Source organism: Natator depressus, chromosome 23 (genome assembly GCF_965152275.1).
Source record: "Natator depressus isolate rNatDep1 chromosome 23, rNatDep2.hap1, whole genome shotgun sequence".
NCBI lineage: Eukaryota > Metazoa > Chordata > Testudines > Cheloniidae > Natator > Natator depressus.
Genome location: NC_134256.1, coordinates 6,688,187 through 6,711,780, shown reverse-complemented (window position 1 = coordinate 6,711,780; position 23,594 = coordinate 6,688,187). Strand labels below are relative to the sequence as shown.

The following is a 23,594-nucleotide window of genomic DNA, read 5'->3' as shown; positions in this document are numbered from 1 at the left end:
GAGGGGCGTGGGTAACTCATGGTAGTCACCCTGCGGCTGTAGCATCCAGGAGCAGGGGTCCCACGCAGCGCCCCCCCAGTGACTCCAGCGTGAGCGGGGCTGGTGCCGATCCTGGGCATTGTGGCAGCCTGGTGGACGTGCAGCTCCTGGGATTGTTTCTGGCGGTCAGCACCAAACAGGCATGTTCCTTAATTCCTATGGGATTCTGACTCCAGGAGTGGAGGGCTCTCGCTGCGCCCCGTGTGCTTGAGCAGGACAGCGCTTACCCTGTCCCACGCTCACTGGCTCGATTCCCATCATGCCCCAGAGCAGGGTGTTCCCTGCCTGTCTGCGCTGTGACATCACCACGGGCGAGGGCACCATGGCCCATGCCAGGCAGAGCCAAGAGGTCTGGCTGACCAGCCCATGCTATGCTGGTGCGGTGCCCTCTCTGCGGAGCTCTAGGCTGGGCATCCTACGGCCATGCCCGCCAGCATATGTGCACCCGTTGTGCTGAGCTCTGGAAGGGACGTGTCTCTGGCTCTGTAGCCATTGCATGGCCCAGGGCTGGGCTCTCGAAGAAGCCAAGTGGAGTGGGGTGCCTATGAAATTCAGTGGGGCTAGGGTATCCCAAACTCCTCAGGCTCAAGAGTGAGATGCTCCTGCCCTGGCGTGCTTGAGGGGCTGCTGAGCCAGCGGGGGGCACTGGCGTAGAACCCCATGGTCAGGGAGACTTGGGCCAGCTGGAATTTAAACACATTTTGTTTAGGAAGCAAAGTCCATGGGATGGGGTCCCCTCCCGCAGCTTGGCACATCACCTCCTCCCCGGCTCCCCCCTCCCAGCACCTTCCTGGTGCTTCACAACCCCCCTTCCCTCCCCCATTTTGTTTCTGTGGCCTTCAGGGACACTCACTGAACCTTGCCTGTGTCAGCACCAGCATTTCCTGCAGTGCCCACCCTAGTGGCCCCTTGGGCTGGGGGTCTCTGACTCCTGCTCCAGGCGTGTGAAGTGGCTGCCATCCCTGAGTATCTGGGTTCGTCTGCAGCTCAGCTGTCCCTGGGGTCACGTCCTCCCCTCTTCCCTGACTAGGAGGCTCTGAGCCGCACTCTGCTCCAGAGACCCCTGGCACCACAGAACAGGAGAGTGGCCCAGGGCCGTGTCCTGTGGGAGGGACTTTAATATAGCTAAAGGCCAGGCCCTGCATCTAGGAACCAAGGCCGGTGCTCATGCTGGCAGGACAAGGAGCAGGGACTGAAAGGGACTTGGTGTCACGGTGGACATCAGCTGGGGCAGTGTGGCTAAGAGGCAGAATGTGTGAGCAAGGGATGTCGAGCAGGAGCAGGAAGGGGGGGGGGGTCACCTGCGTATATGGCACTGGTGAGACCCTCACGGACCCTGTGCCCAATTCAGGGGTCTTCAGAAAGGGGAGTGATGAACTGGAAAGGGCTCAGAAAAGAGCCATGAGAGCCGTACAAGGGCTGGAAACCTGCATTCGAATTTCTTCAGTCTCACTCTGTCCCGAGGTGACTGGATCCGTCTGCAACACCCTGGGCAGGAGGGTTCTGGGAGCAGAGGGCTCTGCAGCCCAGCGGACAAAGGCAGGGCGAGATGGGTGGCTGGAAGCTCAGGTAGATCCAGAGCAGCCAGAAGGTGTAGCAGTGAGGGGCGTTAATCAGCCACGGGAAGGCCCCACCTATTGGTGGATTTAACTCCAGACTGGCTGTGTCTCCTTGAATGCTTCACTCTGGCTCCAGCAGCCTGGATGGGCTGGGAGGCAAGGCCCTGAGGAACCACTGTGACCGTCCAGTCTGACCTGTAGGACACGGGCTAGGGGATATCAGAGGGTTAGCTGGATGCAGAGGATCTAGGAATAATCAGAGGGGTTATATGTGCAGCAGGTGAGGGCTAAGCAGGAAGATGGTCAGGCTTGACAAAGCCCCGGCTGGGATGATTTAGTTGGGGATTGGTCCTGCTTTGAGCAGGGGGTTGGACTAGATGACCTCCTGAGGTCCCTTCCAACCCTGATATTCTATGATTAGGGAAGGTCTGTGTGGAGCCCTGGGTTCCTCTGGGATGGGGTGTAGGGGGAGTGTCAGCTTGGGTCAGGTCTGGCTGCCATCGGGTCACAAGGTGAGGTTTACAAAACTTCTCCTGTCGCTGCAGCTGTGACACTGCTGTGGGGGGCTGGACCGGGAGCTCCAATCACCTGAGGCCCTGGTCGCGGGGCCTCATCCCACCCTGGGGGGCCCCTGCTGATGTGCAGCCCTCCATGCAGGGCAGGGTAGTCTGTGCTCAGAGGCCCCCACCTGCCAGAATCTGGGGCCGCGAGGCCAGTGCCACTTTGCTTCTGGGTTGAGCCAGGGAAGGGGTGTAGTGCAGTGAGGGGGACCCAGCCCCAGACTCCCGGGCCCTGCAGGGGAGGAGCACACTGACCCCCAAGACTCCCTGCCGAGCTGGCAGCGGTGGGTGGTGGCCCAGGTCCATGATGGTGTCTCCTGATGGTGACATTTGGGGCTGGGGCCCTGCTCCTGGACCAGTGAGGGAGAGGGCTGGTTTGCTGGGGGGCGTTGGGCCGGTCTGTCTGCCTGGTGCATCCTATGGGCTGGGCGGCTCCAGCTGCGCGTTACCTGGCTCTCTGGAATTGGGTGTGGCTGGCTGGGGAACAGGTTTCCCTAGTGGGCGGTGGCAGAGCGAGTGTCTGGGACATGCACAGCGCTGTGTGTTACTCACCCGCCTGCCAGTGCCGCCTGGGGGCTAGGGCCGTGCAGGGGGCTGTGTGGGACTTTCTGCCGGCTGGGGTGGGCACCAAAGCCACAGGTGCCGCGGATGGCTCAGAGCTGGGCTGTCCTGAGGGATGGAGAGCGGTGGCACCTGGCTAGTGCCAGCTCGCTGGACCTGGGGCTGGTTACAGCCCACTGCTGGCTCACCCCTGGACTCACTGCTCCCTCAAGGCTGGTGCGGGAGGCCAGGGGTTCAGTGCTGGCTGCAGAGCTGTGCTGGGGATGTTACCACAGCACCTTCTGGCAAAGCCCTCCTCCTTCACCCCTTCCCCTCCTCTAGGCGGCCCCAACGGGCCAGTGCCAGGACTAGGCCCCAGGGGAGCCCTCCCGAAGCTCCCAGCGTATGAGGAGAAGCTTCCAGGATGTCTGGAAGGAGACACCCCCCCGCCCCCCCTTCACAGGCAGGCAGGTAGCTCCTGAGGTCCCTCCACCATGGAAAAGCCCCTTTGGCCTGGCAGATCCAGTCAGACCCTGCCAGAGAGTGTGGAGAAGCTGGGGACAGGGCAGGTCTGTGGCTGCCAGTGGAAAGCTGAACCCTCTGCCGAGGGTCCTGGCTCCCCGTCCTCAGGTGTCTGCTGCCATCACCAACATAGCCAACTGCATGGCCAGGCCGGTCTTCCATTCAATTTGCATTTGCGCTAGGGAAAGTGACTATGTCATGGCTGCTTGCCTCAGTTCTGCAGAGGCTGGTGGCTGGCACCAGCCCTTTGCCTGGGCCAGGAAGCTTGGACAGCTGCACACTCGTCTCTTGGGTTGCAGGCCCAGCTCTTGGTGCCTGCCGGTGTGCCTGCACCTGTCGGGTTTGGTACCTCTAACTGCATGGGACGCTCGGCCGTGTGGTGCCCACTTCTCCGCTCTTGTCAGGCCGGGGATGAGCAGGAGTTCTGAGCGGAGAGAACCCCCGTGCAGCTCTCTCGGGAGCTGGAGACACCGGGGGTTGGAAGGAGGATTCCTGGCTTCTGTCCGTGGCTCTGGGAGGGGAGTGGGGTCTAGTGGGAAAGAACAAGGGGCTGGGAGCCAGAACTCCTGGGTTCTGTTCCCAGCTCTGGGGTCTAGTGGTCAGAGTGGAGAGGGAGCCGGGAACCAGGACTCCTGGGGTCTATCCAGAGCTGTGGGAAGGTAGTGGGTTCTAGTGGTTAGTGGGGAGAGGGTTGGGAGATGGGATTCCTGAGACTTCTCCATCTTGCTGCATGACCTGGGGTGAGTCCCTGCTTGTCTGTGCCTTGCTCTCCCTGCGGCTGCTGGAGCTGGTAACGCTACCCAGGCTCCGGCAGGTCCCTGGGGGCTCTGTGCTCCCCAGTGCTCTGGCGCAGGGGTGGAGCCCGCTGGCCCAGCGCCGGGTTGTTGGGTTTCACTCTGATGCCCATGAGGTGGCGGGATCTGCCCTGCCTGCCTGCTGAAGGGTGAGAGTCCATGAGGCTGCAGCTGGGCAGGGTGGAGGGAGAGGGGACAGCCCTGGCGCTGCCCTCTGCACTGCCTCTGCCCCTCTGTCGGGGCGCTGCCCCGTGACGGCACCAGCTGTGCCTCTCCCTGGCAGGGCGACCCAGCCAGGGCCCAGATCAAGAGGGGGTGGCGTGAACAGACCCAGCCAGGGTTCTGCAGAGGGGCCCCGGGGGCAAGCGAGGCTAATCTAGAATCATAGACCCATATGGTTAGAAGGCACTGCAAAGGTCACCTAGTCTAACCCCCTGCCACGATGCAGGATTTGTTGTGTCTAAACCACCCACGACAGGTGGCTCCAGCCTCTTTTTGAAAACCTCCAGCAAAGGACCTCCCTAGGTGTCTGTTCCATTGTCTTACTGTTCTTACAGTTAGGAGGTTTTTTCTGAGATTTAATCTAGGTCTGCTGTGCTGTAGTTCAAACCCATTGCCTCTTGTCCTGCCCTCTGTGGCAAGAGAGAACAACTTATCTCCATCTTTTTATGGCAGCCTTTCAAGTATTTGAAAACCACTGTCATGTCCCCCCTTAATCTCCTCTTTTCCAGACTAAACATACCCAGTTCCTTCAGCCTTTGCTCACATGGCTTGCGTTCCATCCCTCTGATCATCTTTGTCACTCACCTCTGGATCCTTTCTAGTTTCTCCACACCCTTTCTAGACATTGGTGACCAAAACTGGACACTGTCCTCCAGCTGAGGCCTAACCAGCGTCTAGCAGAGCGGTACTGTCACCTCCTGTACTTCTGCTAATGCAATCTCAAATTGCATTTGCTTTTTTGCAACAGCATCACATTGTTGACTCATGTTGAGGTTGGGATCCACCACAACTCCCAGATCCTTCTCAGTAGTGCTGTTACCAAGTCAGTTATCCCCCATTCTCTGTTTGTTTTTTTCTCCCCAAGGGTGGCACCTTACAATTGTCTTTGTTGAATTTCATTGTGGTGTCTATACCCCAGTTCTCTAATTTATCAAGATCCTTTTGGATTCTAGCTCTATCCTCCAAAGTGTTGGCAACCTCCCACCTCCAGCTTTGTGTCATCTGCAGATTTGATCAGGGTGCTCTCTAGTCCTACATCCAGGTCATTAATAAACACGTTAAACAACATCAGACCCAGAACAGATCCCTGCGGAACCCCACTGGAGACCTCCCTCCAATCCAACGTCATTCCATTTATAGTTACTCTTTCTTTGTGGTGGTTTAACCAATTATGTATCCACTCAATGGTACAGCTTACTTATCAGAATGTCATGTGGGACTGTGTCAAAAGCCTGGCTAAAGTCCAGGCATATGATGTCCACAGTATCCCGCCCAGCCACCAATCCAGCTACCCTGTCAAAGAAGGATAAGTAAAGAACACGTCAGAGATCTTCTGGCCAACCTGAATGAATTCAAATCCGCGAGGCCGGATGCTATTCACCCCAAGGTGCTGAAGGAATTAGCTGACGAAACCTCAGAGCCAACTGGCGATATTATTTTCAAACTCATGGATGACGGGAGAGGTCCCAGAAGACAGGAGAAGGGCCAGTGTGGTGCCCATCTTTAAAAAGGGGAGAAAGGAGGAGCCGGGGGACTACAGACCAGTCAGCCTGACCGCAATACCTGGGATCTACTAGAGCAGTGTCTAAAATGTTCCATTTGCAAATTCCTGGAGGATGAAGGGGTGATCACTAGCAGCCAGCATGGATTTACTAAGAACAAATCATGTCAAACCAGCTTGATATCCCGTCCCCTTTAATGTCTGTGGTAACTTCGCTAGTCGTCCGGTCACCTGTTGTTTTTTGGTGTGAGGACTGAAGCAAAGTAGGCATTGAGCAGTTACTGGCTCACCTTCTCCATTGAGCAGCAGCCCCTCACCATCCCTGACTCTTCTTCTCTGCCTGACGTATTTGTAGAACCCCTTCTTGTTGGCTCTAACATCCCGGCCAGCTGTAGCTCATTCCTTGCCTTGGCTTTTGTCCCTACACACTCGCGCTGGTCCCGTGTACGCTCCTTGGTGACCTGCCCCTCCTTCCGTTTCCTGTAGGATTCTCGAGCCCTGACTGACTGGCCAGCAGCAATGGGCCTGGGGCCTGTCCCATTTGAAAGGCTGTGCTGTGATACCAGGCGCCCCATTTCCCTCCTGGCCAGAGACCCCCGGTGCCCCTCGCCTACTTGGAAAGTTTAGGCAAAAATGGTTAAGTGCAGAGTTGGGGGTGGGGGGGGATGCACTTTTCCCATGATTTGAAACCCCCAAAGCGTCTCTGGGTCACACACACATGCCCTGGGCACCAGCGCACAAAACATCGCAACAGCTGCTTCCCGTTGAGAGCTTGTGCAGTCCCATGGAAGCCGCTGGAGTCCCGTTGAAGCCAGGAGTCAAGTGCATGCCAAGGGGCTTTCCCAGAGCAGGATCTTGCGGGGGCTTGCAAGTGCATTTGGGGGTGGGGGCTGCGCCCCAGGAGCATGTTGGGGGCCACGTCTCCCCGGCGTACTGAGCTCCTGGAGAGCAGGTTTCCTGTGGCTCGTTCTCTGAAGGGGGGGTGGGGGACGGATAGCTCAGTGGTTTGAGCATTGGCTTGCTAAACCCAGGGTTGTGAGCTCAATCCTTGAGGGGGCCATTTAGGAATCTGGGGCAAAAATTGGGGATTGGCCCTGCTTTGAGCAGGGGGTTGGACTAGATGACCTTCTGAGATCCCTTCCAACCCTGATATTCTATGATTCTAAGGGGCTGGGGTGACGGGGGTGCCTGACACTCCTGGGCTTGGCGCTCCCACCGTCCTCTTCTCCTGCAGAGTGTCACAGCTGAGCTGCAGCCCCCCGGGGGACATCTCCGTTCAGCTGCAGGCTGGCCTGGGGAGCTGGTAGGAAGGGGCTGTGGCGCCCTTCATGGCTCTCCCTGTTTCCTCTGGTCCTGGGACCTTCATCCTAGAGCAGAGATGGACAGGACCAGAGCCTGGAGAGCTGGGCAACTGGAGCAGCGGTGGTGATGCACAAGGGGGGGACAGGAGTGACCTACAGAGCGATGCTGCCCCACCCTGGAAGCGTCAGGACAGGCTGCTTCAGCCCCACAGAGCCTCAACCCCCATGTGCTACAACCCTGTGGCATCTCTATCAGTGTCTCCCAACTGTCCCCATCTCCTCCAGCCTGATGGGTGCATCACGGTGATGCGCAATGCCAGGCTGAGCTCGGGAGACGCTCAGCAAAACCACTGGCCATTCAGCCACACAGGTGTGCCCCAGCTTCCTGGGCTTTGCATGCGGGTGCCTGGGCTTTGCACACCTGTGTGTGTGCTGTGTGTGTGTAGGGTGTACATACCTCTGTGTGTGTGTGTGTAAGGTGTTATAGCACAGTGGGTACTCATGGCTGTGGCGCCTCCTACTGGTCAGGCTGGGAATTAGCCCATTCCAGCCTCAGAGCGCCTCCTGCTGGCCGGTATCTCCCTACTGGTACCTGCTTCCTCATCTATCTCCACCACTGTACTTCAGACACTTCAGGCCCCGTGTCCCTCCCTGTGCCTCTTATCCCCCATATTCTGGGTCTCCCCTCCCAGGGGAACCCCCTCCCCCTATGCCCACTTTGCCTCAATGGCTACTGCCAGTCGTCATCTAGCCCCCTTTCTCTGGGGCAAACTGCAGTCTGTAATGGCCAATCATCATGGGCAAGGGGGTTGGACCTGCTGTTTTTCTAGCCCCAGCTGTCTCCCTGCAGCCCCAGTACCTCCTTAGGCCTTCCTGCCAGGCCTCAGCCTGGGAAATCGCCAGGCCTGAGCTCCCCAGCGCTGCTCTGCTGAAGGTACCCTGTCTCTCCAGGCAGCCAGGTCCTTCTTGCTCCAGGGCTGGAGTGAGACTCTCACGGCTCCTTACTCACAGCCCTCGTATCAGGGCCAGATGTGCCCAGCTACTCAGCCAGCCTCCCTCAGCTGCTCTCACTCCTTTTATCCCAGGAGCGGGGTAACCACCCCTCTACAGGTGTATGTACCTCTGGGTGTCTGTATGTGCTGTGTGCGTGTGTAGGGTGTACATTCCACTGGGTGTCTGTATGTATGGTGTGCGTGTGTAAGGTGTATGTTCCACTGTGTCTGTGTGCGGGTGGAGGGTGTATGTTCCTCTGTGTACATGCATGTGCTGTGTGTGTGTAGGGTGGCTGGAGCTCTGTGTCTGCATGCACTGTGTGTATCCGGTGTATGTACCTTTGCACGTACCTATGGTGTGCGTGCACCTGCCTGTTTTGTCTGCATGTGCGTTGTGCGTATCCATCAAGGCAGCATGTCAAGACTTGGTAGCAGTCGAGCCAGGTGCTGCCCAGGTGGCGGTGCAGGGAGCAGTCCCTGGCCTAGCCCACGATGTTGGGAGGCCCTGCCTGCGGTGACCCTAACGCTGCTCTGCCAGGGGCATTCTTGGGGGGGGGGGGGGTCACCCAGCTGGCGGATGCTGGGGCAGAGTCCCAGCTAGGCCATGAGCCGGCAGCACTCCGGAGCTGCAGTCCGTGGCCCTGGTCAGAGAGTGCTGCCGTCACTTCTCTAGGGCAGAGCCCTCCCAGGGCAGTGGGGGGTGAGGAGACGGAGCTCAGCACGGGCCACAGAGGCACTCCACTGCTGGCATAACTCCGCGAGTGGTCGGGGGGGATTGCCCCAGCCGGGAGCTCAGTCCAGGGGCAGGGGGGCTGCACAGCATGAGAGCAAAGCTACATGGGTACCAGCATGGCAGAGCGCAGCGGGGGGCCTAACCCCGGAGCAGGAGGACAAGGAGGGGACGATGGGGCAGACGCTAGAAAGGCCCTGTCTGGGCCGACCATAGAGGGCCAAGCAGCAGCATCCTTGCAGTCTGTCCCTGGGCATTTGCCAAATCTGGGTCTATACATCCCTGGCGATGGGGGGCCCCCAGCCTTCCCCCTTGGGGTGATTCCTGGCCGAACCAGTCTCCTGTCAGGGAGTGGCAGAGCCCCCGGCCTGTCCCTACAGTGTTCCCCTTCCCCTCCCTCCACAGGGCTCACACCCTGCCAGGCTTTGTGGATTCTCACTCAGCCCAGGGCCAGGCCCCAGCCCTCCTGGCCAGCCAGGCGGCTCCTGGGCTGTAGATACTCCTGCGGAAGGGCTAGCTGGGTTGCTCTGGGCCCATCCCCTGGCCTGTTTCTCTGGCCTTGGTTAGCATGGTCCGCAGTGGCATTAGCACACTTGAGACTGGGCTGACGTGAGGTGAGCGAGGCTCTGACTCCCAGCCCACCTGCAAACCAGCTCCCTTTCCAGCCTGTGCTCCTGCCAGCAGGAAGGTGACAGGCCCAGGCAGACTTGTTTCCGTTGGGTATCGGATAGCTGCAGCTCAAAGCCCTTCCCCTTGGCTGGGCTCCGCTGGGTTCTGTCCCGAAAAGCAGACAGAGCTGCTCTGGCCCTGGTGCGGCTCCACACACCTTCGATTCTTGCCTGGGGAATCCCCTTTCCCTCCCTGCAACCCCTGGTCCTGGATTTACCAGGGTGGGGCCAGGATCAGGGTCTTGTCTGTACTTGAAGGCTGCTCCCATGCTGGCTTATCTCAGGCTATGTCCGCACTACGGGCTACAGACCTTACAGTGGCCCAGGAGGTGGGGGCTGGCTCTGTGACCCAGGCCAGAGGTGCCGACTTGCTAATTTCCCAGGGGGGACTTGACCCCTGCTCCACCCCAGGCCCTGCCCCCTACTGCCCCCCTTCTCCCAAGGCCCTGCCCCGCCTGTTCCCACCTCTGCCACTTCCCACCCTCGCTCCCCCCACATCGGCTCTGGCCCCCCGCGGAACAGCTGATCGCTGGTGGGTAGGAGGTGCTGGGAGGGGGGGAGGAGCGGATCAGCCGGGCTGCGGGTGGCTGCTGAGCACCCACTGGTTTTTTTTCCTGTTGGTGCTCCAGCCCCGGAGCACCCACAGAGTTGGCACCTCTGCCCCAGGCCCCTCCTTTCCCCTGGGAGCAGGGGTCTCATAGTGCCCACCCTAGCTCACTCTGCTCCTTCCCAGGCCCCATGGCAAAGCCCCTCCAATTCCCTTCCTCTGTGGCTGGTTCCTCCCAGGGCCTGTGCATTCCACCGCAGCCGTAGCTGGCCGCGTCTTCCCCCCGCCCGTGACCTCCCTGCTCTTCCTTCCCTGGCCCTCGGTGCCAGCCTAGCTAGGCCCTGCGATCGGCTGTAGCTCAGGGGTAGCTGCAGCCCGGGGTAGGGGTGGTGCTGAAGTCACATGGGGCGTCCGCAGCTCAGAATTGAATTAGATCCCCTGACTCACCAGCCTGTCCCCCCTGTGGGCTCCCGGCATCCCCAGTTGCTCCGCGCATTCCCTGGGGCCAGCTCCCCTGTTGCACTGGTAGGTTTACCCCTGCCCCAGTTGCGCCTCACTCTCTTGATGCCTTAGCCCTCTTCTCCCCTGCCTCCGAGCTCTCCATGGCTCAGGATGTGATACCGGGGAGGGGAGCACCGTGCTCCATGTTCACAACATGGCCCCCTGCAGCGGGCGTCTAGCCAGCCTCCTCGCCCTGCTGCACTCAGGGGCCTCGGTCCCCAGAAGCCGCCACCTCCATGCCCTTTCCCCTGCAGCGATTGTCCCCAGGCGCCTTCCCGGCCTGGCAGGGGTCTGTACTGTTTGGGAGATAGTGTCTCCTGTGCTGTGGACACCAGCGCTCTCCGCTCACCTGCCCTGCCTGGCTCCACGGGGAGCTCACATGCAGCGTCCCAGCTGGCCTGAAATTTGGGTGGGGCCTGCAGGGACATGATGGGGAAGGGGCAGAACAGCTCAGAGCATAGGGTCTGTGTGTGGGGTTGGGCCATGGCCCCTAACTCTGGGGGTGCAGACGGTGCGATCTGGCCTGGACCCCACAGTAACAGTTCCCGGAGGCACCAGACTGGAAAGCCCCACATCCAGGCAACACAGCCTCAGCCCTGGGAGCTAGCCCGACCCCCTGCCCCATAGCTCTGAACCCGTCGCTGCATGTCCCCCAGCTCATTTGCTGGTGCTCTCCCCTGCCCCCTTGTCTTGCCCCAGGCTTGGCTCCTGCCTTGGCTGGTAACTGGAGACGGGCCCAGTGCAGAGCCTTGGTTCGGTGGGTCTGAGGCTGCAGCTCAAAATCCTTCCAGCGAGGGGCCCAATGTGACCCAGACCCAGGAGCAGCCAGGCTCTGGGTCCCTGTGGCTGAGGAGGACAGGCCAGGTTCTGGCTGGGCCCAGATAGAGGCACAAGGCTCAGCTCTGGATTGGGCCATCCCCCACCCCAGTCTTTCTGGGCCCATGGATGGATGTGAGAGTCCCGTGGGATTAGCTCCGCTCTAGGTGTACGGGTGTCCATGCCACTGTGTGCCTGTCTGTCTGTACAACCCCATGCAGTCGTGTTCCCCCCCCCCCCCCCGGCCTGTGCCTCCGTGGGCCCATGTGTGTGCTTGTGTCTCTGTGTGCCCAGGTGGGTTTGCCCCATGTACCCTAATGCCACTTGTTCCTTGCTCTCAGGAGACCATTCTGGGGGCTCCACTCTGCGTCGTGGGGTCTCGGGGAGCTGATCCCAGGGGGAGACCAGCCCCTCTTGTGCAGCTGTGGCACTGCTGGTACTAGGGGGAGGGTGTGCTGTGCCGTGCCAGGCCGGGCCGTGGTGGACCTTAGCCCGGTGCGAGGACTGGTTCAGGCACGGCAAGCTGGGATTTGGCCTGGCTCACCCTGTGTACTCCATTATAACTTCCATTTTGGTGCCACACGCTGTCTCCGCTGGCACGGGCCTGGCGTGTCCGGGGGGGATGCCTCACTCGGGGCAGAGATGCCCACGGCAGGCAGCTCTGGTGGTGATTGCTCTCGGCTAGGATGCCCGGTGCAGAGCCTCACAATGGATTGCATGTTTTAATTATTATTATTGAAAGCAATTCAAGCCAGTCACAGCATGCAGCCAGGAATGGGCTGCAGGGTCCCCAGGGATTCTGGGTAACAGGGTGGGGGCTGGGTCCCCTAGGGGAATGGAATGGGCAGGTCCCTGGAGGGTGATGGGGGGGGGTAGGAGGGCAGCTCCGGTGGGGGGCAGGCATGGGCTGGGCAGCTCCCTGGGGGGGCGGGGGCGCTGGGGCTGGGCAGCAGAGCAGAGCTGATAATAGCTGTGCTGCTGGCCCGGCAAATGCAGGGCACTACCGGCTCTGCATGCGCCCAGCGAGCAGGCCCGGGTGCGTCGCTGTGCCCACCCGTGGGTGTTCGCTCAGTGCCTGGGATGGCAGGCTCAGCTGCAGGAGGGTTTGCTCCCCTGCATGGTGCTCAGCAGCTTCAGGCATGGCTGTGCCCAGCCTGTGCACCAGGCAGGGGGGCAGAAGTGCCAGGGGCTGGAGTATCACCGACCTGGTGGGGTTGGTGCCAGGTGCGCTGGGTGTTCGCTGTGTCCCTAGCCCCTGTGTCGGTGGCAGTGCCGGGTCCTGGTGCCCGGGCGTCCCCGAACCTGGCCTGAATGGTGCTGGATGCCAGCTGTGGCGCCCTGGCTCACTGGAGTGGGCGGCGCCCGTGGCCTGGCCAGGTTTCTCTGCTGCAGCTCCCATTGCCCAAGAGCCCTGAGTCAGCCCCTCCGCCTGCATCCCCAGGGCTGCTTCATAGGGTAGGGGAGCGATACTGAGCACCGGGCGCCTACTCAGCCTGTTGGCACCTGGGTGGGGCAAGAGGGCGGCCCTGGCTGAGAAGGCAGCTCTGGGTCCCAATGGAAGTGCTTCTCGTCCCCAGATCCCTGCGACATTGCAGCTGGTGGCCAGTGGCCTCGGAGCCCCCTGCACCATGGCCAGTGAGAAGATGCATGGTGCCCAGGACCTGCTGGAGCTCAGCTTCCAGTGTAAGGGTGGAGGGCTGGGGGTTGCAGGGTGGGGAGGCCCTGTGCTTTGTGCACAGTGCTCTGGGGAGTGGCTGGGAGAGGTGGGAGCTGTGTGGTGACTGTGGGGAGGTGTTGGGGGGGCAGGAGGGGCACTGGTGGATGTGTGGTGACCAGAGGCTTGGGGGCAGTGCGTGGTGGTAGCCAGGGGCTGGAGGGGGCATGGTGGCTTTCATGGATTTGGGGTGCCAGGGAGTTGGGCTTTCGCGGGGAGCAGAGGGTGCATGGTGGTGTGTGGGGTGGCCAGGAGGGTGGGGGATTTGCGGTGGTTGGAGATTTGGTGGTGGTGCGTGGTGGCTGGCAGGTGTGTGAGGTGGCCAGGGGTGGAGATTGGGGTGCAGTAGGTTGGGGTTCTGGGGGGTGCCGAGGGTGCGTGGTGGCTGGCAGGTGTGTGAAGTGGCCAGGGGTGGGGTTTGGGGGGGTGCAGAGGGTGTGTGTGGTGGCCAGGGGTTCGGGGTGCAGTAGGTTAGGGTTCTGGGGGGTGCGATAACTAGTGGCTTTTCAGCTATTTGGTCACAGCCTCCCAGAGCGCTTGGGCTGCTGTTGCTGAACTGGCAGCCCAGCTGTCCCACCGACTCCTTGGGAGAGGCCTGGAGACAAGCTGGGGATGGGATGAACCTGGGACCCTGTCGCTCATCAAGTCTAGGGGCCTCTCTTGGAACTGCCAGCCTGCCCGAGTACACTCAGAGCGGGACAAGGGCCCCGCAGGGCCATGGCTCTGGGCTCTCTGCATAGCCCGGGCCAGCCGGGTGCGGAGCCTGCCCTGGCACAGGGCCTCATGGTGCCGTCTCCCCCAGCCCTAGCTATGAAGCACATTGACCTGAAGCAGGTGGAGCTGGACACGGCCGCAGCCAAGGTGGATGAGCTGTCCAGACAGCTGGAAACCCTGTGGACGGACAGCCCGGGGCAGACTGCTGGGCAGCCCAAGGTACGGCAGGGAAGGGAGACAGCTTGTCTTGGCAACGACTGCCTTGTCACGGGGAACACTGCCCCACCACTGAGATGCAGCCATCTCTGGGGTGCGATGTAGCTGAAAGAGAATCCTCTACTTTCCCCTGGACGGGGATGTTTCAGGGAGGAGGAATGGGATTTGACCAGGACCCCAGGGCTAACACCCTGGCAAAGGGGAGTCTTGTGAAAGGGCTAGTGAAAGAATCAAGTGGGCAAGAGTTCAGGTCTCTCATCCCCAAGAAGACACCTCCAGCAGCACAGTGCCCCCTAGTGCCAGGCTGGGCCAGTGGGGATCAGCACTCACCCCGAAGGGACAGTGCCCCCATTGAGTCCTCGCCCCGCTCCCTGCAGCACAGCGCCCCCTAGTGGCAGGCTGGGCCAGTGGGGGTCAGCACTCACCCCGAAGGGACAGAGCCCCCAGTGAGTCCTTGCCCCGCTCCCTGCAGCACAGCGCCCCCTAGTGCTATGCCCGCCGGTGCAGTGGTGCCATAACAGGAGTCTGATTTGCTCTGGATGGGGCAGGGGCTGCAGCCGCCAGGCCCGTGCTGAGCCTGTCTGCTCTCCCTGCCGCTCTCAGGTGGACAGATACGGCGCCAGCCCCTCGCACGCCCCAGAGCCGCTTGGCTTGGCCACGTCCCCACAGCTTCAGTACGCCAGGAAGAACTTGTCCCTGGAGAGCACCAACAGCTACATCTCCTACCACGCTGAGACCTTCTCGCCCACCGCCGCCTGCAGCCCCCCTGCCAAGGCCCCGCTGGGCCACCCTGCCTCGCCCCAGTCCCCCTTCTACCTGCAGGGCGAGCCCCTGGAGCGGGCCCAGTCGCCCCGGCCCAAGGTGCTGCCCGTCTCTTACGACTCGCTGCCCCTGCCCAGCCCCAAGGGACGCGCGCCCTCCCCGCGCTCCCTGTGGCAGGCTGGGGCCACGGAGCGCCTGTCCTTCTCCAGGCCGGCGGGCCGCGCCAGCTCCCCCCGGCTGCCGCCCGCCCCCTCTGAGGCCTCGGCACTGCAGATGTTCTTCCCGGACCGTGCGCTATCTCCCCGGCCGCCCCACCCACCGCCCTATGAGAGCCACAGCCTGTTCCCCACTGGGCCCAGCTCCTTCGCCCCCTTCCGGGCCCAAGGTAAGCCAGCCCCAGCCTGACACACAGACCCCCTCCCCATATGGCTTTGGGGGGAAAGGGGAGAGCACCGCTGGGCCTGTTCCTCTAGGGGGCACTAGAGGGGTGCTTGCTGTGTCCTGCAGCTTTACGGGGGGGCTTAGAGCAGGGGTGATGGAAGTTCTCTAAAAGTTTGGGGGGGCCACGGGTGCCTGAACAGTGGCCCCACCCCTTCCCCCGAGGCCCCGCCCTCACACCACCCGTTCTCCCAAGACCCCGCCCTTGTGTCGACCCTTCTCCCTGAGGCCCTGATCCTGGGCTGTCCCCTCCCCTGAAGCTCCGCTCCCGCACTATCTCTTCCCCCCAAGACCCTGCCCCCTGCTTGCTCCTCCCCGCCCCATTGCTCACCCTTACAGCCAGTAAAAGGTGGGGTGGGGCATGGACCCCTGGCTCAGAGCAGGGACGAGCTGCGGTGCTGAGACAGGCAGTTACTTCCCTGGGGGACGTGGAGGTCTCTGGGTCACACTGGTGAGGTCTCCCCTGCCCATCCCCCATCCTGGGGCTGGAATGGCCCCTGCTGGGGGCAGGGCAGGGCTGAGGACCCAGGTGCTGGGGGGGCTGGGGGTGGGGTGAGACCATTCAGAATCTCTCTCTCCAGATGACCTGGTGATCCGGCGAAGGCCCCAGAGGAGCTGGAACGAGTCGGACCTGGACGTGGCGTACGAGAAGAAATCGTCCCACTCAGCCGGCTACGAGAGTGAGTGCCCAGGGTCCATGGGGAGGGCTGGGGGGATGGACAGACTTCTCTCTGTCCCTCCCAGTCTCTGGGAAGCTCCTGGCTGCGGTGGAGCTGGCAGCGCCGGGGGTCCCTGGCAGGCCGCGGGGGAGCTGGCAGCACCGGGGAGTCCCTCCTAGCATTGTCCTATGATGGGTGCCAGATCCATTTCCACACAGAGCCCCTCAGACCCCCATCCTAGCAGGACAGAAAAGCAGTGTGTGGCTTGTCCCCTGCGACAACATGGGAGCCCCCCACCTCACCAGCTGCCTTCCCGCAGGAGGAGATGTGCACACAGGGCTCAGGCAAGCGCCCGCGGGGCTGAAGCTGGCTCCTTGGAGGGAATCGAGCCTGGATGGGGTCGCAGGGCAAGGCAAGGTAAGTGCTGGCCAGGCAGGGCTAGCAGCCGGTGGGGCTGGCCCATAGCGTGGTACCACATGGGGAGGAAGGAGTCACAGCACCAGTCCCTGTGTGCTCTGGGGGGTGAAGAAAATTCATCTGCATCTGAATCAGGCCAAGCTGACCCCTGCCAGAGACCAGATACTGGGGTAGCTGGGCCTGTGGGTCTGATCTGGGGCCACCAGCGCAGGGATGGGGCTAGCTGGCCCTGTGGGTCTGGTCTGGGGCCACTGGCGCAGGGGTGGGGCTAGCTGGGCCAGGGGTCTGGTCTGGGGCCACTGGTGCAGGGATGGGGCTAGCTGGGCCAGGGGTCTGATCTGGGGCCACTGGTGCAGGGATGGGGCTAGCTGGACCAGTGGGCCTGATCTGGGGTGACGGGAGAGAGGTTTGGGGCCAGCTGGGCCCGTGAGTTCGCCCCTGCGCTGGGAACCTGGCAGCCCTGCATCTGGCAGCAGGCAGCTCCTGGGGCTGGCAGCCCTGCATGGGCCCTGCCCCGCTGCTGTTGGGACCCTGGAGCCAGAGCTGTACTGACTAGGTATGGGAGCTGCAATGACTTATGGCCGGGTGTCCCCCGTGCTGCTGGGGGGAAGGTGTGGGGTGTTCTCAGCACTGCATCTGATCCTGGCTGGCTCACAGCCCCCTCTCTCCCCTCCAGGACGAGCACCCCCAGCCTTATGCCATGCACAGCGCCACGCTGCCCCGCAACTACAAAGTGTCCCTGCTGCCCAGCGAGCGCAGACCAGACAGCTCCTTCCGCAGGCTGCTGCCCGCCAGCCAGACGGGCACCCTGCCCCGCAACTGGCAGTTCTCCCAGCAGCCCGTCTCGCGCATTGCCATGCCGCCCCCCAGCCTGCAGGGCACGCGGGCAAAACGCCACAAGCCCCTGCCCCTCTCCATGATCTTCAAGCTGCAAAACGCCTTCTGGGCATCCGGAGCCTCCAGTGCCAAGGGCCAGCCCCAGGGGGCCCCAGGCTCCCCCATCTTCCTCCGCTCCCCACAGAAGCAGCCCCAGATCCAGCAGCCGTCTCCTCCGTCCCAGGCTCCTCTGCGGCCGGCCCCGTCGGGGGCTGAAGGTGAGAGACCTGGGGCAGATGTTGCAGGGCCTGATGGTCTCCTGGTTCCCCCGGGGCGGGGGTGAGGTCAGACCCCTAGCATCATGGGGCAGAGTGTGGGGGGAAACAGGAGGAATTGCTCTGCACTCAGCAACGGGGCTGGATATGTGCAAGGGCCAGGGGGCTGGGAGTGGATCCAGGACTCCCCTGAGCTGTTGGGATAAGGGAGGAACTGAGTAGGTTTTGGGGCTCCCCTTTGGGTCTTGGGGTGCTGCCCAGTGTCTAGGGAAGGGGTACTGCTTGGGTTCCCCCTGTGGATCTGGAGAAGGGGACGCTGCCTTGGACCCCCTGGGTCTGGGGGTGCTCCCCTGGGATCTAGGCATGCTGCCTGGGGTCTGGGCTTCTGGGTGCTGACTGGGGTTTGGGGGTGCTGACTGGGGTGTGGGTCTGAGGGTGCTGCCCTGGTTCCTCCTGTGGATCTGGGAAAGGGGGTGCTGCCCTGGCTCCCCTGGGTCTAGAGATGCTGTCCTTGACCTGGGGGGTGCTGACTGGGGTCTTGGCCTGGGGGGTGCTGACTGGGTCTAGGAGTGCTAACTGGGGTCTGGGCCTGGGGGTGCTGGCCTAGGGCTGGGGAAGGGATGCTGCCCTGGTTCCCCCTGTGGATCTGGGGTGCTGCCTTGGCTTCCCTGGGTCTAGGGGTGCTGTCATGTATCTGAGGGTGCTGACTGGGGTCTGGATCTCACAGTGCTGCCCAGGGTTAGGGGTGCTGTACTGGGTCTGAGTCTGGGGGTGCTGCCCCTTTTCTGGGGGTGCTCACTGGGGTTGGGGACTTGGGTGTGCTGACCTGCCATGTCTCTTACCAGCAGCGGGAAGGGCCTCAGCCCTTGAAGCACCGGTGGAGCCCGTGCGAGGGGCCCCGGCGGCGGGCGACACGGAGCCCGAGCTGGAGAGCATCCTGCGGGGCAGCGAGCCGGCAGAGACGGAGGAGGTGGCTCGTCCCTTGAGCCCCACCCGCCTGCAGCCTGTCCTGCCCCCCGAGGCTCAGAAGGTGCCCGAGTTCAAGGAGGTGGCCCGGGTGCTGGCGGAGATTCCCCGGCCCCTGAAGCGCCGTGGCTCCATGGAGCAGAGCCCTGGCCCTGTCCTGCCGCCCACCCACAAGAAGCAATACCAGCAGCTCATCAGCCGCCTCTTCCACCACCGGGGCCGCAAGGAGGAGGCTGTGTCGGCGGGGGACGACCTGCCGCTCATCGCGGAGACAGCTGAGCTGAAGGCAGCCACCCCGGTCAGCCCTGCCCCGGCGCCCTCGCCCCAGAGCCCGCCAGCACCCGCAGCGTCGCCCCTGCTGGCTGTTACAGAGAGCCCCGGCACCCCGACGCCCAGCCCCGGCACCCCGACGCCCAGCCCCGGCACCCCGACACCCGGCCCTGTAAGTGCACCGAGGAGCTGTCAGCCAGACCCCTGCCCCGGCACCCTGATGCCCAGCCCTGTAAGTGCACCATGGAGCAGTTAGCCCGACATGCCCCCAGCACCCCGACGCCCAGCCCTGAGAGTGCACCGAGGAGCTGTCAGCCAGACCCCTTCCCCGCCCCAGCCCTGGCACCCTGGCTCCCAGCCCTGTAAGTGCACCATGGAGCTGTTAGCCCGACATGCCCCCGGCACCCTGGCTTCCAGCCCTCTAAGTGCACCATGGAGTTGTCAGCCAGCCCCTCCCCACAGCCCCAGGACAGGGCCCCCCCAACCTCCCCGGTGCACCCATGGAGTTGTCAGCCAGTCCCCCCGACCCCCGCAACTCCCAGAACTGGCCTCCCCACTCGCCGGCACAGCCCGAGCTCCGGCCCCTCCCGCCCACACCGTGACCTTGCCCCTTGCGTGCCTGCAGGAGAAGCGCTCGGCGCTGCGCAAGCTCTCGTCCCCGAGGCGGCGGCTGGGGAAACGGGTGCAGCTCAACCCCCTGGTGCTGCTGCTGGACGCGGCCCTGACGGGCGAGCTGGACGTGGTGCAGCAGGCAGTGAACGAGGTGAGGCTGCTGCCCCGCCCTGCCCCTCTGGAGACAGGCCTGGCCTGGAATCCTCTGCTGAGCGCGGGCTGGGCAGGAGGCAACGGCCGGGGGCCGGTGCACCCGCAGGCTGCCCCGTCCCCTTCGTCCGGCTGGGGCCTGGCCAGCTAGACACGGAGTCCAGCCCCTGTGACTGATGAGCGAAAGCTGCTGCCCCGTCAGCCCGTGATCCCCGCGGGACTCAGCCAGGGGCCCCCCCATGGGCAGGCCCAGCACATCCCTGTACCCCACAGCCGGCAGGCCCCTGGGCGGCTGCTCTGGCTCCATTGTCAGCAGTGGTCGGGGAGATGGCGAGTGTCCTGCCATGTTCTGGTGGATCGGGATGGACACAGCCCCTGGGACGGGCCCGGTGTGCGGGGGGGAGCAGGGGGCACAACGCTGGGACAGGTGGTTGGCAGCGTTTTCTGAGTTCACCCGCTCTGGCCTGCAGCTCAACGACCCGAGCCAGCCCAACGATGAGGGCATCACAGCTCTGCACAACGCGATCTGCGGGGCTAACCACAACATCGTCGACTTCCTCATCAGCGTGGGCGCCAACGTCAACTCCATGGACAGCCACGGATGGTGAGCGCCCGCCCATGCAGCCGCTGGCACCCGACCTGCACTCGTGTGCCTGCCAGCACCCACCGTGCAGTCTTGTGCCCACTGGTGTCTGCCATGCGGCCCTGGCCCCCTGCGTCCCAGTGCCTAGTCCCGTGCCCACCATGCGGCCCTGGCACCCTGCGTCTCAGTGTCTAGCCCCGAGCCTCCCAGCACTGCCCTGTGGCCCTTCGCCACTCAGCCCCATGCCTGCCAGTGCTGCCCTGCACCCTGTGTCCCGGTGCCTACCCCCGTGCCTGCCAGCGGTGCCCTGTGGCCCCCTGTCATGCAGCCCCGTACCTGCCAGCATTGCCCCAGCATCCCAGTGCTCTCACCCTACGTGTAGCCACATCCCTGCCCTCAAGCTCCTGCTGCACAGCCCTGGCACCTCAGAGCAGCTGCACTGCTCTAGCCCCCATGCCCCCCTATCACCCAGTGCCTGATGCCCAGCTCTGCACCTGGCCCTGCCCCTCCCTTGCAGCATGCCAGGCCTAGCCTTTTGCCCTCGTGCTCCCCGTGGGCCCGGGCAGGGTTGAGGTGGGTGGATGGGCGGGTACTGTGTGCGTGGCTGGGGTCCGTCCCTGTCCCAGGTGCTGCCTGCCCCAGGTTGCCGTCGTGCCCGCTGGTGCAGGCAGACGCTGATGGTCCCAGCAGAGCCCCCCACTGCCCTGGGTGCCTGTCAGCTTGTCCCTCCTGCCCCCAGGACTCCCCTGCACTGTGCCGCCTCCTGCAACGACACGGACATCTGCATGGCCCTCATTCGGCACGGAGCCGCCATCTTCACCACCACCTTCAGCGACGGCAGCATGGCCCTCGAGAAGTGCGACCCCTACCGGGAGGGCTACAGCGAGTGCTTCAACTACTTGGCCGGTGAGGGGGGGCCACCATGGGGAGGAGCGGGGGACGGGGGGGTCAACCTCATAGGGGCGGGGTGGGATGTGACGAAGCGGGACTGTTCTTAATGTTTCCTCTGAACAGTGTGGGGGTGCCTTAGTTTCCCCCATGCAATTCTTAAGTCTCTAGGGGGTGGGATAAGGGTGTATGATCATTGCAGAGCCCTAGAGGGCAGGTGTGTGCAGGGGTCTGGACACAGAGAATGGCCGACACCCTGTTTCCTGGCAACTGATGGCCTGGGCCCTTCCCCCCTGCAAGGTGAGAGCTAAAGGGATGGAGAACAAAGGAATCAGGTGACCTCCTGGCCCGGGAAAGGAACAAAGCCCAGAGGAGGAGGGGCTGGAGAGAGTTTCAGTTTGGGGCTGGCTGGGGACATGGAGTGAAGAGCAGACGTGGTTGGCTGGCTCACTGCCCCCCAAAATGGACCCAGCTGAGGGGTCCTGTTCTCTGCACCTACAAGCTCTGTGTTAGACCATGTTTCTGTCGTCTAGTAAACCTCTGTTTTACTGGCTGGCTGAGAGTCCCGTCTGACTGCGAAGTTGGGGTGCAGGACTCTCTGGCTTCCCCAGGACCCCGCCTGGGCGGACTCGCTGTGGGAAGCGCATGGAGGGACAGAGGAGGCTGAATGCTCCGAAGTCAGACCCAGGAAGGTGGAAGCTGTGTGAGCTGTTTGCCCTGCAGACAGGCTGCTCCCAGAAAGGAGACTTCCCCAGAGTCCTGACTGACTTCGTAGGGAGCAGTTCCAGAGCATCGCCCAGGGACTCTGTGACATGGGGGCAGCTTGGTGGCGGGGGGGAGGCCTGGGGCTTGACCCCCCTGGGGGGAAGGGGTGGGGTACTTCTATGGGGGAAGGGAGGGCCGGGTGGCTGGTGGGGCCAGGAGGCTGGGTTATTCCACTGAGGGACTTGGGCCTCCCCTGGGGGTGCTGGCTGATCCCTATGCCTCCCAAGCCTGTGGCAGCTGGTTCATTCTCTTCCCTCCCCCACTCCCCATGGGGGCAGCTGATTCACGCGTGCGCCCCCCCCCGTCCCCGTGGTGGTGTCTGGCTCACGCCCCCCCGCCGCCCGGCCGGGCTGTTGTTGCAGATGTGGAGCAGAACATGGGGCTGCTGAATAACGGGGTGCTGTATGCGCTGTGGGACTACAGTGCCGAGTTCAGCGACGAGCTGTCGTTCCGCGAGGGGGAGCCGGTCACCGTGCTGCGGCGTGACAGCCAGGAGGAGCTGGACTGGTGGTGGGCCTCGCTCTATGGCCAGGAGGGCTACGTGCCCAAGAACTACTTCGGGGTGAGCCCTGCCCTGAGCTCACCCGGGTGGGGAGGGGCCGGGGCTGGAGGAGGAAGGGCCGTGCTGGAACCACCTGGGAGCAGATCTGACCTAGGCTGTGTCTTCACTGCAAAGCCTACAGCACAGTGGTCCCCAAACTTTTGAGGGTTGCACCCCCCCTTACCCCGTCCACGCCTCCAGTCTCCCAGAGCTCGGGCTGGGGCTGCGGCTTGGGGCGGGGGGACACGGCCTGAGTTAAGGGGGCAAGGCTGGGGGTGGGTCGGGGGCCAGGAGTGGGGCTGTGGCTAGGGGCCGAGGCTGGGGGTGGGAGTGGAGCTGCAGCCAGGCTACGGTCGAGGCCGGCAGCCAGGTGTGGCCCCACTCCCAGCCTTGGCCCTGGCCGGGAATGGAGCAGCAGCCGAGGCTGGGGGCTGCCGTGGGGCAGGGAGCAGAGGGCCAGGGGTGGGGCTGGGAGCCAGGGACGTGGCTGGAGGCAGGGCTGGATCAGAGCTGGTAGCGGAGCAGGGTTGGGTAGCACTCCCTCGCCTCCTCCCCGCCCCCATGGGGGCTGGCCCAGACCCCGCTGCACCCCCTGGATGTTCATCCACACACCCCTAGGGGGTGCGTCGCACACTTTGGGGACCTGCGCTATGGCAGCAGAGCCCCTAGTGCAGACGCAGCGTATGCTGACAATAGGAGGAGTTCTGTTGCCTTAGGAACACCACATCCCCGAACCCCAGAAGCTGAACCTGCCTGAGCCTCCCTTGACAATGCTGTCTACACACTAGGGGCATTGCCAGCATAGCTGGGTCACTGGCCGGTGTGGTTTTTTTACGCCCCCCCGATGGACCTAGCTGTGCTGGTGTGTTTGGCCCGAGACTCGGGGATTTCAGTTCGCCTGAAGCCTTGGTTTTCTAATTTGCTTGGTTCCGATTCAGAAAATAAATTTACCAAAATTCCCTGGCGAACCAGAGATCCCTGAAAAATTGGTTTCAGAAAGACCAGAATATGGTGTTACTGAAACAGAGTTGTGAAACTGACAAGAATTCAGAGCTATTGGGTGAATAGCAGCCATGAAACGGAGAAGAATGTCAGTTTCACTTAGCAGTTCCACAGCTGGGAGCCGGCCAGTCCCTGGAGTCCCAGTTCCAGCCAGGATCTGGGGTATGGGCAGACTTCCTGGTGGAGCTGTGGACCCTTGAACACTGGCAGGCTTCTGACCACGACTGCCCAATAGCCACTGCTGTGGGGAAGCTCGTGGCGCCGCGGTCGCTGGGAGGGCACTGCTGTGGGGAAGCTCACACTCTCTCTCTCTCTCTCTCTCTCCTCTCCCTCAGCTATTCCCCAGGGTGAGGCCTCAGCGGAAGAAGATCTAATGCACCAGCACACGGCTCTGCTGCTGCTGCTGGGAATGCAGCTGGCACCTGATGAACTTAGGGGCTGGGGGGAACATGGGGTTCTGCTGCTGGGATTCTCCCCTGTTGGGAAGTGCTCCCCTCTTCCAAGGACTTGGTGA

At 62.8% G+C, this 23,594-nt stretch overlaps 1 protein-coding gene across 1 annotated transcript in view; it reads left to right on the top strand.

The window, feature by feature from the left end:
• PPP1R13L (protein phosphatase 1 regulatory subunit 13 like) overlaps nucleotides 1–23,594 on the top strand; it is a 29,347-nt gene extending 5,753 nt beyond the window's left edge. Inside the window, exons 2-13 of the mRNA XM_074937343.1 lie at nucleotides 12,870–12,975; nucleotides 13,809–13,939; nucleotides 14,540–15,083; nucleotides 15,718–15,816; nucleotides 16,115–16,212; nucleotides 16,889–17,306; nucleotides 18,149–18,711; nucleotides 19,165–19,302; nucleotides 19,772–19,905; nucleotides 20,624–20,790; nucleotides 21,900–22,099; nucleotides 23,416–23,594. Coding sequence (XP_074793444.1) covers nucleotides 12,921–12,975; nucleotides 13,809–13,939; nucleotides 14,540–15,083; nucleotides 15,718–15,816; nucleotides 16,115–16,212; nucleotides 16,889–17,306; nucleotides 18,149–18,711; nucleotides 19,165–19,302; nucleotides 19,772–19,905; nucleotides 20,624–20,790; nucleotides 21,900–22,099; nucleotides 23,416–23,454 — 2,586 coding nt within the window. The 5' untranslated portion in view covers nucleotides 12,870–12,920 and the 3' untranslated portion in view covers nucleotides 23,455–23,594. The remainder of the gene's footprint in view (nucleotides 1–12,869; nucleotides 12,976–13,808; nucleotides 13,940–14,539; nucleotides 15,084–15,717; nucleotides 15,817–16,114; nucleotides 16,213–16,888; nucleotides 17,307–18,148; nucleotides 18,712–19,164; nucleotides 19,303–19,771; nucleotides 19,906–20,623; nucleotides 20,791–21,899; nucleotides 22,100–23,415) is intronic.